The sequence below is a fragment of the Aotus nancymaae genome, unplaced genomic scaffold (genome assembly GCF_030222135.1).
Source record: "Aotus nancymaae isolate 86718 unplaced genomic scaffold, 86718_ANA_hifiasm-v0.15.2.pri h1tg000033l, whole genome shotgun sequence".
Lineage (NCBI taxonomy): Eukaryota > Metazoa > Chordata > Mammalia > Primates > Aotidae > Aotus > Aotus nancymaae.
The window spans coordinates 56,560,122-56,575,445 of NW_026988447.1; the positions used below are offsets into that span (position 1 = coordinate 56,560,122).

The 15,324-nt window shown below is 38.9% G+C and overlaps 1 protein-coding gene across 1 annotated transcript in view; it reads left to right on the forward strand.

Annotated features, from left to right (window-relative positions):
* The window catches only part of COL25A1 (collagen type XXV alpha 1 chain), a 510,463-nt gene that overhangs the window by 487,172 nt on the left and 7,967 nt on the right, over positions 1-15,324 (forward strand). Inside the window, exons 32-34 of the mRNA XM_064384022.1 lie at positions 8,838-8,891; positions 10,654-10,680; positions 11,641-11,694. Coding sequence (XP_064240092.1) covers positions 8,838-8,891; positions 10,654-10,680; positions 11,641-11,694 — 135 coding nt within the window. The remainder of the gene's footprint in view (positions 1-8,837; positions 8,892-10,653; positions 10,681-11,640; positions 11,695-15,324) is intronic.

The window sequence follows — 15,324 nt, forward strand, 5'->3', positions numbered from 1 at the left end:
AGGTGTCAATGGAATGTATCTCAAAACAATAAGAGCTATTTATGACAAACCCACAGCCAATATCATACTAAATGGGCAAAAACTGGAAGCATTCCCTTTGAAAGTAGGCACAAGACAAGGATGCCAACTCTCATCACTCCAATTCAACATAGTATTGGAAGTTCTGGCCAGGGCAATCAGGCAAGAAAAAGAAATAAAGGGTATTCAATTAGGGAAAAAGGAAGTCAAATTGTCTCTACTTGCAGACGACATGACTTATATTTAGAAGACCCCATTATCTCAGCCAGACTCTCCTTAAGCTGATAAGCAACTTCAGCAAAGTCTCAGGATGCAAAATCAATGTGCAAAACCCACAAGCATTCCTATACACCAGTAACAGACAAACACAGAGCCAAATCATGAGTGATCTCCCATTCACAATTGCTACAAAGAGAATAAAATACCTAGGAATAAAACTAACAAGAGATGTGAAGGACTTCTTCAAGGAGAACTATAAAACACTGCTCAGGGAAATAAGAGAGGACACAAACAGATGGAAAAACATTCCATGCTCATGCTTAAGGAGAATCAATATTGTGAAAATGGCCATATTGCCCAAAGTAATTTATAGATTCAGTGTTATCCCCATGAAGCTAACATTGACTTTCTTCACAGAATTGGGAAAAAACCACCTTATAATTCATATGGAACCAAAATAGAGCCTGCATAGCCAAGACAATTCTAAGCAAAAAAAAAAAAAAAAAAAAAAAAAAAAGCTGGAGGCATCACACTACCTGACTTCAAACTATACTACAAGGCTCCAGTAATCAAAACAGCATGGTATCTCAGAAATAATGCCACATATCTACAATCATCTGATCTTTGACAAACCTGACAAAAACAAGCAATGGGGAAAGGATTCCCCATTTAATAAATGGTGTTGGGAAAACTGGCTAGCCATATGGGGAAAACTGAAACTGGATCCCTTCCCTACACCTTATACAATAACTCCAGATGGGTTAAAGATTTAAACATAAGACCTAACACCATAAAAACCCTAGAAGAAAACCTTGGCAATACCATTCAGAACATAGACATGGGCAAGGACTTAGAGACCAAAACACCAAAAGCAATGGCAACAAAAGCCAAAATAGACAAATGGGATCTAATTAAACTAAAGAGCTTCTGCATAGCAAAAGAAACTATCATTAGAATGAACTGGCAACCAACAGAATGGGAAGAAAATTTTTGCATCTACCCATCTGACAAAGGACTAATATTCAGAATCTACAAAGAACTTTAAAAAATTTACAAGAAAAAAATAACCCCATCAAAACATGGGTTAAAGATATGAACAGACACTTCTCAAAAGAAGACATTTATGTGGCCAACAAACATATGAAAAAAAGTTCATCACTGATCATTAGAGAAATGCAAATTAAAACCACATTCAGATACCATCTCACACCAGTTAGAATGGCGATCATTAAAAAAATCAGGAGACAACAGATGCTGGAGAGGATGTGGAAAAATAGGAATGCTTTTTATACTGTTAGTGGGAGTGTAAATTAGTTTAACCATTGTGGAAGACTGTGGCAATTCCTCAAGGATCTAGAAACAGAAATACTATTTGACCCAGCAATTCCATTACTGGGTATATACCCAAATGATTATAAATCATTCTGTTATAAAGACACATGCATAAATATGTTTACTGCAGCACTGTTCACAATAGCAAAGACTTGGAACCAACCCAAATGCCCATCACTGATGGACTGGATAAAGAAAATGTGGCACATACACACTGTGGAATACCATGCAGCCATAGAAAAGGATGAGTTTGAAGGAGGATCCAAGATGGCCAAATAGGAACAGCTCCGGAGTGCAGTTCCCAGCAAGAACAGCACAGAGGGCGAGTGCTCACTGCACTTCCAAACAAGTTTTCACTGCCCACAGACCAGGAGATTCCCGGGCCTAAAAGCACCAAGAGTTTTTAGCATGGTGGTTTCTGCTGGTGCTGGGTCAGCGCACAGAAACTCACACAAGTCTGGGCGGCTGTTTCTACTGGTGCCTCAAACACCTGGGAGACAGAGCCGCCCATTCAACTGAAAGGGAGGGGGCTGAGATGGAGAGCCAGGTGATCTGGCTTGGCGGGTACCACCCCCACAAAACAAGCAATTTGAAACACTCTGGATTGAGTTTTGCAGCAAGCACAGCTGGACCCAGGACAGCTCAGTGGGAGTGAGGGCATCCCCCACTACCAAGGCAGTCCACAACTAAAAGGCAGTTCACACAGCAGCTGGGCAGAGCCTGCAGCAGCTTAGCAACAACTCTGCTGGCAGACTGTGACTATACTACTCCATACGGGGCAGGGCATCTATGAAAAAAGGCAGCAGCACAACAGGAACTTATAAATAAAGCCAACCTTCCTAGGACAGAGCACCTGGGAAAAGAGGTGGTTATGAGTTCAGCTACAGCAGACTTAAAGGTAACTGCCCAGAAGCTCTGCGCAGAACAATGGAGCTCCCAGTACAGCACTTGAGCTCGTATAAGAGACAGACTGTCTCCTCAAGCAACTCCCTGACCCCCGTATACCCAAAGAGACACCTCATAAAGGAGAGCTCAGGCTGATATTTGGTAGGTACCCTTCTGGGATGAGGATAGCAGACGAGGAAACTGGTGGCAACTCTTACCGTTCTGCGCCCCCTGCGGGTGATCCACAGGCAAGCAGGCTCTGGAATGGACCTCCAATGGTCCTGCAGCAGAGAGGCCAGACTGTTAGAAGAAAAACTAAGAAGCAGAAAGAAATAGCTTCAATATCAACAAAAAGGACGTCTACTCAGAGACCCCATCTGAAAGTCACCAACTACAAAGACCACAGGTAGATAAAACCACTAAGATGGGCAAAGAAACCAGCACAAAGAGGATGAAAACACCAAAAACCAGAATATGTCTCCTCCTCCAAGGGATCACAACTCCTCACCAGCTAGGGATAAAAGATGGATACAGAATGAATCTGATGAATTGACAGAAACAGGCTTCAGTAGGTGGGTAATAACAAACTTCTCAGAGCTAAAAGAACATGTGCTAACCCAATATAAAGAAACTAAGAACCTTTAAAAAAGGTTAAATGAGATGCTAACTAGAATAAACAGCTTAGAGAAGAATGTAAATGACTTGATAGAGCTGAAAACGTAGCATGAGAACTTCACGAAGCATACACAAGTTTCAATAGCCGAATCGACCAAGCAGAAGAAAAGGATGTCAGAGACAGAAGATCAACTCAATGAAATAAAATGAGAAGGCAAGAATAGAGAAAAGAGAGTGAAAGCAATGAATAAAGCCTCCAAGAAATATGGGATTATGTGAAAAGACCTAATCTACCTTTGACAGGTGTACCTGAATGTGACAGAGAGAATGAATCCAACCTGGAAAACACTCTCAAGGATATTATCCAGGAGAACTTCCCCAGCCTAGCAAGCCAGGCCAACATTCAAGTCCAGGAAATACAGAGAACACCACAAAGATATTCCTCAAGAAGAGCAACCCCAAAGCACATAATTGTCAGATTCACCAGGGTTGAAATGAAGGAAAAAATGCTAAGGGCAGCAAGAGAGAAAGGTCGGGTTACCCACAAAGGGAAGCCCATCAGACTCACAGCAGATCTCTCAGCAGAAACCCTACAAGCCAGAAGAGACTGGGGGCCAATATTCAACATCCTGAAAGAAAAGAACTTTCAACCTAGAATTTCATGTCCAGCCAAACTAAGCTTCATAAGCAAAGGAGAAAGAAAATCCTTTATGAACAAGCAATTGCTGAGAGATTTCATCACCACCAGGCCTGCATTATAAGAGCTCCTGAAAGGAGCACTAAACAAGGAAAGGAACAACCAGTACCAGCCACTCCAAAAACATACCAAATGGTAAAGAATATTGACACGATGAAGAAAATGTGTCAACTAATGGACAAAACATCCAGCTAGCATCAAAATGGCAGGATCAAATTCACACAAAACAATATTAACCTTAAATTTAGATGGACTAAATGCCTCAATCAAAAGACACAGACTGGCAAATTGGATAAAAAGTCAACACCCATTAGTGTGCTGTATTCAGGAAACCCATCTCACATGCAAGGACACACATGGGCTAAAAATAAAGGGATGGAGGAAGACTCATCAAGCAAATGGAGAGAAAAAAAAAAGCAGAGTCACAATCCTAGTCTCTGATAAAATAGACTTTAAACCAACAAAGATCAAAAGAGACAAAGAAGAACATTACACAATGATAAAAGGATCAATGCATCAAGAAGAACTAATGATCCTAAATATATACGCACCCAATATAGGAGCATCCAGATACATAAAGCAAGTTCTTTAATATCTACAAAGAGACTTAGACTCCCAGACAATAATAGTGGGAGACTTTAACACTCCACTGTCAATATTAGACTGATCAACGAGACATAAAATTAACAAGGAAATCCAGGACTTGAACTCAGATCTGGACCAAATGGACCTAATAGACATCTACAGAAATCTCCACCCCAAATCCACAGACTATACATTCTTCTCAGCACCACATGGCACTTACTCTAAAATTGACCACATAATTGGAAGTAAATCACTCCTCAGCAAATCCAAAACAACAGAAATCAGAACAAACAGTCTCTCAGACCACAGTGCAATCAAATTAGAACTCAGAAGTAAGAAACTCAGAACTGCACAACTTCATAGAAACTGAACAACTGGCTCCTGAATGTTGACTGGATAAACAATGAAATGAAGGCAGAAATAAAGGTGTTCTTTGAAACCAACAAGAATGAAAACAGTGTCTAGAGGAATTTAAAGCAGTGTCTAGAGGAAAATTTATAGCAATAAATGCCCACCAAAGAAGTGAGGAAAGATCTAAAATTGATACCCTATCATCAAAATTGAAAGAGCTAGAAGAGCAAGATCAAAAAATCTCAAAAGCTAGCAGAAGACAAGAAATAACTAAGATCAGAGCAGAACTGAAGGAGATAGAGACACAAAAAATCCTTTAAAAAAATCAATAAATCCAGGAGTTGGTTTTTTGAAAAGATAAACAAAATAGACTGCTAGCCAGATTAATAAAAAAGAAAAGGGAGAAGAATCAAATAGATGCAATAAAAAATGATAAAGGGGATATCACCACTGACTCCACAGAAATACAAACTACAATCAGAGATTACTACAAACAACTCTATGCACATAAACCAGTAAACCTGGAAGAAATAGATGAATTCCTGGACACTTGCACCCTCCCAAGCCTAAACTAGGAAGAAGTTGAAACCTTGAACAGACCAATAACAAGGGCTGAAGTTGAGGCAGCAATTAATAGCCTACCAACCAAATTTAGCTGTGAACCCAAAGAATTTAGCTGAGTTCACAGCTGAATTCTACCAGACATACAAAGAGGAGCTGGTACCATTCCTTCTGAAACTTTTCTAAAGAATACAAAAAGAGGGACTCCTTCCCAAATCATTTTATGAGACCAGCATCATCCTGATACCAACACCCAGCAGAGACTCAACAAAAAAAGAAAACTTTAGGCCAATATCCATGATGAACATAGATGCAAAAATCTTCAATAAAATACTGGCAAACCAATTGAAACAGCACATCAAAAAGCTTATCCTACTTATTGCAATCAAGTAGACTTCATCCCAGGGATGCAAGGCTGGTTCAACATACGCAAGTCTATAAATGTAATCCACCACATAAACAGAACCAAAGACAAAAACCACACGATTATCTCAATAGATGCAGAGAAGGCCTTTGACAAAATGCAGCAGCCCTTTATGCTAAAAACTCTCAATAAACTAGGTATCGAAGGAACATATCTCAAAATAATAAAAGCTATTTATGACAAACCTACAGCCAATATCATACTGAATGGGCAAAAACTGGAAGCATTCCTTTGAAATCCGGTACTAGACAAGGATGCCCTATGTCACCACTCCTATTCAATATAGTATTGGAAGTTCTAGCCAGAGCAATTAGGAAAGAAAAAAAAAAGTATTCAATAAGGAAAAGAGGAAGTCAAATTGTCTCTATTTGCAGACGACATGATTGTATATTTAGAAGACCCTATCGTCTTAGCCCAAAATCTCCTTAAACTGATAAGCAACTTCAGCAAAGTCTCAGTATAAAAAATCAATGTGCAGAAACCACAAGCATTTCTATACACCAAAAAGAGACTAACAGAGAGCCAAATCATGAGCGAACTCCCATTCACAATTACTACAAAGAGAGTAAAATACCTAGGAATACAACTAACAAAGGATGTAAAGGACCTCTTCAAGGAGAACTATGAACCACTGCTCAAGGAAGTAAGAGAGGACACAAACATATAGAGAAACATTCCATAGTCATGGTTAAGAAGAATCAATATTGTGAAAATGGCCATACTGCCCAAAGTAATTTACAGAATCAATGCTATCCCCATCAAGCTACCAATGACCTTCTTCACGGAACTGGAAAAAACCACCTTAAACTTCATTTGGAACCAAAAGGGAGTCCGTATAGCCGATATAATCCTAAGCAAAAAGAACGAAGCCAGAGGCATAATACTACTTGATTTCAAACTATACTACAAGGCTACAGTAATCAAAACAGCATGGTACTGGTACCAAAACAGAGATATAGACAAATGGAACAGAATAGAGGCCCTGGAGGCAATGCCACATATCTACAACCATCTGATCTTTGACAAACCTGACAAAAACAAGCAATGGGGAAAGGATTCCCTGTTTAATAAATGGTGTTGGAAAAACTGGCTAGCCATGTGCAGAAAGCAGAAACTGGACTCCTTCCTGACACCTTACACTAAAATTAACTCCAGATGGATTAAAGATTTAAACATAAGACCTAACACCATAAAAACCCTAGAAGAAAACCTAGGCAAAACCATTCAGGACACAGGCATAGGCAAGGACTTCACGACTAAAACATCAAGAGCATTGGCAATAAAAGCCAAAATAGACAAATGGGACCTAATTAAACTCCAGAGCTTCTGTACAGCAAAAGAAACAATCATTAGAGTGAACCGGCAACCAACAGAATGGGAAAAAATGTTTGCAATCTACCCATCTGACAACAGGCTAATATCCAGAATCTACAAAGAACTAAAACAGATTTACAAGAAAAAAAAAACCCATCTAAAAGTGGGTGAAGTATATGAACAGACACTTTTCAAAAGAAGGCATATATGAAGCCAACAAACATATGAAAAAATGATCATCACTGATTATTAGAGAAATGCAAATCAAAACCACATTGAGATACCACCTCATGCCAGTTAGAATGGCAATCATTTAAAAATCTGGAGACAACAGATGCTGGAGAGGACATGGAGAAATAGGAACACTTTTACACTGTTGGTGGGAGTGTAAATTAGTTCAACCATTGTGGAAGACAGAGTGGCAATTCCTCAAGGACCTAGAAATAGAAATTCCATTTGACCCAGCAATCCCATTACTGGGTATATACCCAAAGGATTATAAATCATTCTACTATAAAGACACATGCACATGTATGTTCATTGTAGCCCTGTGTACAATAGCAAAGACCTGGAACCAGCCCAAATGCCCATCATCGATAGACAGGACAAGGAAAATGTGTCACATATACACCATGGAATACTATGCAGCCATAAAAAACGATGAGTTCATGCCCTTTGTAGGGACACGGATGAATCTGGAAACCATCATTCTCAGCAAACTGACACTAGAACAGAAAATCAAACACCATATGTTCTCACTCATAGGCAGGTGTTGAACAGTGAGAACACATGGACACAGGGAGGGGAGCATCACAAACAGGTCTGTCGGGGGAGCCAAGGGAGGGACAGCGGAGGGGTCGGGAGGTCTGGGAGGGATAGCATGGGGAGAAATGCCAGATGTAGGTGACGGGGGATGGAGGCAGTAAACCACATTGCCATGTGTGTACCTATGCAACAATCCTGCAAATGTACCCCAGAACCTAAAGTACAATAAAACAAATAAATAATAAACAGCAATCCTGCAAATGTACCGCAGAACCTAAAGTACAATAAAATAAATAAATAATAAAACCACATTGCCATGTTTGTACCTATGCAACAATCCTGCAAATGTACCCCAGAACCTAAAGTACAATAAAATAAATAAATAAATAATAATAATAAAAAGGATTAGTTCATGTGTCCTTTGCAGGGACATGGATAAAGCTGGAAACCATCATTCTCAGCAAACTGACACAAGAACAGAAAACCAAACACTGCATGTTCTCACTCATAAGTGGGTGTTTAACAATGAGAACACATGGACATAGGGGCGGGGGGAACATCACACACTGGGGCCTGTCGGGGGTTGGGGGCCTAGGGGAGGGATAGCATTAGGAGAAATACCTAATGTAAATGATGGGGTGATGGATGGCAAGTATATACCTATGTAATAAATCTGAATGTTCTGCCCATGTACCCCAGAATTTAAAGTATAATTTAAAAAAAAGAAAAGGCAATTTATTTTTACATTTAAAGGTGCTAACAAAATAATTAGTAACAAATAAATGTTTAACACTAATGCCAAAGAAACCCAAGTATGGCATCTGAGAGATGCAAATGCTTTCTCACAGCTGGGCAGCGGCAATCTTCTGCTGCCCCTATTTCAAAGGTGATTTAGTAAAAGATGCTTCTGTGCATTGCTTTCCAACTGTCACTGGAAGTGACTCTCTAAGAGCCTAAATCTTTGAGATTTTCATAGAATGATCCTTGAAATAGAGGCTTTATACACAGGGCATGAGAGAAAGTGTGTGAATGTAGGTGTGTGTGATTTGAACTTTCTACTTTTCATTTTAGGGCGAAAAAGGAGCTATGGGAGAACCTGGACCGAGAGGGCCCTATGGGCTGCCTGTGAGTTCCCAGTCACATGCACGTCCCCACCTTCCGCATGCATAGATGACCAGTCACTGACACGGTTAACCCTTCCCTGTGGGGCAGACTAATGTTAGACAAGAAAACAACAGTCCGCTAATGATCTGTGATGCCAGTAATTCCATGTCCTTCACAAATAGGTCATATTCAGTCTCTCGCCCACTCATCATGTACAGACCCATATGCAGTCACTTCACAAGATTGAGAGGATCAGAGACTGTCTCTAGAATAAACTATTAAGCCAAGAACAGGATTCTGACTGTCAGAAGATGCCCTCCCTACGTCATCTTACTGGACACTCATAACTGGTACTTCCTTGGAAGGCCACTGGATCCAAAAATGGCTGTGGAAGCCTCATTGAAAACAGCCTTCTTCAGACTTTATCTGTTCCTATAGGCTATTTACTAAAATGACTCTTGCTACTAAAAATTATTCCCCAAATTAAATTGATATTTATGATGATGTTTTTCTAAATAACTGTGATGACAAATGATGTTCAGAACATAGAACATTGATAGTGTTCTGTCTTCTGAAAATTCTTTTTATTATTATTATTATTTTTTTGAAATGGAGTCTCACTCTTTTGCCCAGGCTGGTGTGCAGTGGCACAATCTCGGCTCACTACAACCTCCACCTTCTGGGTTCAAGCATTTCTCCTGCTTCGGTCTCCCGAGTAGCTGGGACTACAGGCATGTGCCACCGTGCTGGCTAATTTTTGTGTTTTTAGTAGACACAGGGGTTTCACTATGTTGGCCAGACTGGTCTTGAACTCCGGGCCTCAAGTGATTCACCCAATTCGGCCTCCTAAAGTGCTAGGATTACAGGTGTGAGCCACTGCACCCGACCTGAAAATTCTTAATTACACAGAATTGAAATTAAGACCTCTGGTTTGCTTTTAAAATATTATCTTGGGAAGAATTATAATTGATTCATTAAGATAGGGTAGGACTACAGTAGAAGAATGTGTTGCATTAAGAATTTTAACCTTTCCATATCTCCCATATGCTTTTTAGGAATTGAAATAATAAACCTAAACCATGATTACCTCAGTGCTAATGAAAAAAATAGATGCTGATTTTGAAATAGGTTTCAAAATCTAATTGACGGAATCAAACTAGCCTCTTGTGAACTTTGGATGGATCCATAGTATGACACAATAGGGTCATCACCATGATCATCTGCACGCACTGTGGGAGTGAATTTATCATTCTTGCCTAACAGTCTTACGACTTAAAAAAAATATATTTGGGATTATTCATTTACAAAGCTTACTTAAAAACAGCTTCTAAGTTGCAACCTTCAAACCCTTCACACACAGTGTGCACATCTAGCCAAATTAAAACTGTATTTAACAGGAAACAATTTCTATATTCTTTACTCATTTATGAGCTAACTACTAAGTTACCAAATTAAAGTAGCATTGATTCACATCCCCTATTAGTGCTGGTGTGTTTTTAAATCAACTAAACAGTATTTTTGCTTTTAACTTAACTCCTGGACTGATAACTTAGTTACCAACCCTTAAACATCAGCAAAATATGAGACTATTTAACCCAATATATAAAATTTTCATGACCCTTAGTTGCAACACTAACAGTCACTAATCCATAGAGAATCTTTTTCACATTTCTGAAGTAGTCATTCTAGTACTAGTGTTGCATGTTGAGACAGCCTTAAATCAAGCAATAACCTATTCATAAAACTTAGCGACACTAATGTAGCTACTATGGTTCTTTGGCAGGGGAAAGATGGAGAGCCTGGTCTTGATGTAAGTAATAAGTACAATAAACATCATCCTATTATAATAGATGTTGGTGGTCTCCATCATCAATAACAGAAAGAATACTTATTTTTTCTGTGCATATAGGTATGCATAGAACATATATTGCTGTGCATGTAAACAGCAATATAAAATCACACTAGTGTTTACGTGAGATAAACAGAAAAGCAAAAAACACAATTATCTTGTATAAAATTAGTAACTGGCAGTGAATAGTGGCAGTTCAAAATACTTTCCCAAATTGAGGGTACTCTTAACATCAGCATGACCTATTTATGAAAAATATGCATAAACTCAATATCCCTCTCATATGCTATCCTTAGGGAATGGTGTATGTTTTTTTCTCAAAGCAGTTATGCAATATTTTTTCCTTTTAGCATTTAGTCTCTATATATCTTATGCTAACATGATCCCGTGAAAATAGAGAATGTCAAAAGTAAATGCCTCTAGAAACAATCGCTGCTCATCCTGTATTACATGAATAATGAGAATACCAAAAGTAATACTAGTTACTGTTTATGAGCACCTGTTATGGGCAGGCATCATTCTGGTACTGTGTCGTATATCATCACATTTCACATTCACAACAGCTGCCTAGTAGCTATCATTAACCTCATTTTACAGTCAAGGGAGTCAAATGCAGAGAGGTAAGTGATTTGCCCAAATCCGCACGAGTCAGTGAACTTGCCAGAATTCAAAATAATATCCTGGTATTCTTTCCTCTCTGTATTTCTTAAAAGAAAAGCAAGAAACCTGTTGTGTCTAGATAATGTAGACATTAGAAAACTTGTATTTCTTAGCACCACCTTATTATCTAAATCTTATGACTGGCTTGCCATTTTGTGTTATATTTAAGTTCAGAAATGTAAAATCCTAAAATACTTGTTTCTATATGATTTTGCCAGCATTACACCATTAGATCTTTTTGGTTTGCTTTTTATCTTACAGGGCTTCCCTGGTCCACGGGGTGAGAAGGGTGACCTAGGAGAAAAGGGAGAAAAGGTGACCTCTCCATCCCAGCATGTGCCTTGTTTGATTCTTCTCCTGCTGTCTGCTTTGCTGTTCAGCTTGTGTGATTCCATTTGACACTTAATCTTTCTCCATCCTGTGCTCCAAAAACATGCTGATGCCTGATTTAAGGAATCAGGTCTTCAGAGACGAATGAAGAAGGCTGTACTGCCAGATATAAGGGCACTACCTGGCATAGAAGAAAAAATATTATCCCCAGATATTCAAGCTACAGGTCTTCAACCATCAGACACTTATTGAAAAATAGAGGATTTTTGAAAAAAAAAATCTTTTAAAAAGTAAAATTAAATGGCACAAATCTGCAACGGTATTTGGCAGAGCTTACTGAAGCCTGCAAAGTCAGCATCTCCCTTACCTTCACTACTTCCTGGTAGAGAAATGGAGGTATGTTTTGTACCTTGGTATTTTTTATTTGAAAATAGAGGAGAAGCAGTGTGACTGATAGACTACAGTAAATTCATTACACAGCACTAGAACTTGCCACTTTATATTTGGAGCAAGAGGGATTTTTTAAATGGAGGTATTAGTGTATTTTACGAGGTTGATGTTGACGTTCTATCTCAGAACCGTCAGCTCCATGGTCTTTAGGGGCCAATATCAAGCAATATGGTTTTGTGACTTGAAAGAGAAGTTTGGATTATGGATTTTAAGAGTCATTCATTCCTTCCTTCTCCTTTGTTCTTTTCTCCTCCCTTCCCTCCTTTCATCTCCCTTCCTCCCTCCCTTCCTCCCTCCCTTTCTTCCTCTCTCTCTCTCACTCTCTCTACCCTCCCCCCACCCCGCCTCAGTATTTTGCTTGGGTCTTTTACTTGGTAGTAGATCTAAGGAGATTTTTTTACACTGGACACAGCAAAAGAAGCCATCAAAAACTCAATCCCTCAATAGAATAGTGAAAATCTTAAAGTGACTGAAACTGCGTTTCACAGTACAAATTTAAACCCGTTCTATTTCTCAGGTTAATTTATGTCCCTGCTCTATTTAACAGTTTTTAAAACCCTATAAGGTTTCTTGAACAGTGACATTCATAGCTGTTGACAAGCAAGGCTAAATGAGAGTTATCAAAGATTATTAAGCTTGCGGTATAAGTTTTAGGCCTTTAAGTATTGCTTAGACCCTCCCCAACCCATTGGTAAGAGAGCCGATGTAAGTGGTTATCTGAAAGCCCCATCGTCACCACCAGGATCATCACATTTACTGATCAAATGTGCTTTCCCAGGAGCTTTACATATGATAAGTCTTTTAATCCTCATTAAAAGGATTAAAATTAATGGCTGGCTTCAACACTTTTAGTACCTGAAGTTGACATTATTTTCCCCATTTCACAAACAAGGAAACTGAGGTATAAAAAGTTCTTTTATTCTGAATTGTAAATTCTGACTATAAAATGTTTTGAGATAAACTGTGCATATAAGTTTTCAACCCAAGATGAGTGTGTTTTCTAGATGATATGTGGCTGGGTGCAGTGGCTCATGCCTGTAATCCCAGGGCTTTGAGAGTCCAAGGTGGGAGGAATGCTTAAGGCCCAGAGTTCAACACCAGCCTGGGCAACATAGCAAGACCTCCATCTCTACTAAAAAATGAAAAAATCGGTGGGGCATGGTGGTGTGTACCTGTAGTCCCAGCTACTCCAGAGGCTGAGGTGAGATGATCACTTGAACACAGGAGTTTGAGGCTGCAGTGAGCTATGCACACACTACTGTACTCCAGCCTGGGTGACAGAACAAGATTCTGTCTCTGAAAAAAACTTAAAAACATTATATATATATATATATACACACACACACACACACACACACACACACACACACACACACATATATATGTATATATGTATATACGTATATATATACATTTAGACTCATATAATCCATTAGGTAAATATAAAATGTGTGTGTATGTGTGTATGTATATGTATATATATAAGCACACACACACACATTTTATATTTACCTAATGGGTTGTATGAGTCTAAAATCTTAATCACTCAAAAACATATTACCACTGGGCATGGTGGCTCATGCCTGTAATCCCAGCACTTTGGGAGGCTGAGGCAGGTGGATCACCTGAGGTCAAGAGTTTGAGACCAACCTGGCCAACATGGCAAAACCTTATCTCTACTAAAAATACAAAAATTAGCTGGACATGGTGGCAGGCACCTGTTATCCCTGCTACTTGGGAGGCTGAGGCAGGAGAATCGCTTGAACTCAGGAGACGGAGGTTGCAGTAAGCCGAGATTGCACACCATTGCACTCCAGCCTGGGCAACAAGAGTGAGACTCCATCTCAAAAATAAACAAATATATATATATATATATATATCCGTTAGGAGGATACTCATGTTTATGAGAAATAAATTACCAACATTACAGCATATGAAAGCATAAAAGCTAGAAACTTGATCCTCAGAATAATGTTAATCACCCATACAAAAGTATTTCCATGTTCAGCTTCCATGATTACAAGTTTTAAATTTACAAAAATTAGATTCTAAATGAGAATAATTCACGTATATAAGTCTTTGACATGGAAAATAAAAGTTATCAAAAGCTCTCATGTACTCATACCCACAATGACAGATGGTTTTGTATTGCATGGGGAATCAGTATGTATGCCACAACAATGCTGATTAATAATAAGATTGGCACGTTATTCTTCATACTGTAGTGTTTCTTTTCCATAAAGCTTGAGACTCACTAAAATATTACTGAAAAATGATTCCTATAGCCTGGCACATTAACATTCATAAGACATTTTTCTGTTGAGTGGTTAATCTGAGTTGATTTACCAAATAATGAATTCTAAAGTAATAATACCCAACACAGCTGGTCTCAGACACACCTATATGAAGAAGATCCACTGCTTTCTGGGAAGGAAGAGCTCACCCACACGAGTTTACATCAGTTTTATGTCATGGTACTGAAGTGATTTGTTAAGGAAAGGTGTTGATCCATGTTGTGTGAGTGAGCAACTTACTCCTGAATGCTTCTCCCATCTTACTTCCTGTCACACCTGCTCTTATTTCACCCGGGCATCTGGGGTCATCATTGTCTTTTGTCATGATCAACTAAGCCACACAGAATGTCTCTTTGCCTCTTATTCAAGAAATTCAAGTGTTTTTGATTCTGAGCCTTCTGATGCAATCTTTTTGGCACACAGGAGATAAATGAGGAGCTTTTGCTCATGCTGTCGGAGTGAATGTATTAATTTGAATGTATATCTCGTGTATTTCTGTTATGTATATCTCTTTTCACCTTTCAATATTCATGTTGCTTTGCTTCAGAGATTCAGTTTGATTGTAACTCACATCCTGATTGCAGAATGAATACATTTATTTAAGCATGTGTTGTATAGAATTTAGAATTCTGCACGGCACCAACTCCCTGTCTGTAAATATGCAGTGATACTGATGGTAATATCAAACAGCTGAGGTGCATTCCTTCCTTCTCCTCCTTTTGCCTCCTTTCCTTAATTCCTCTGGTCCTATGATCCACGTAGATTTCCCACAACCTTTACCTTGATTCCTAAATACTAATTTCCATGGCTACATTCCCACTATGTAATTATCCTGCCTACCTCATTTTTATTGAGTCCAAGCTGCTTTTCC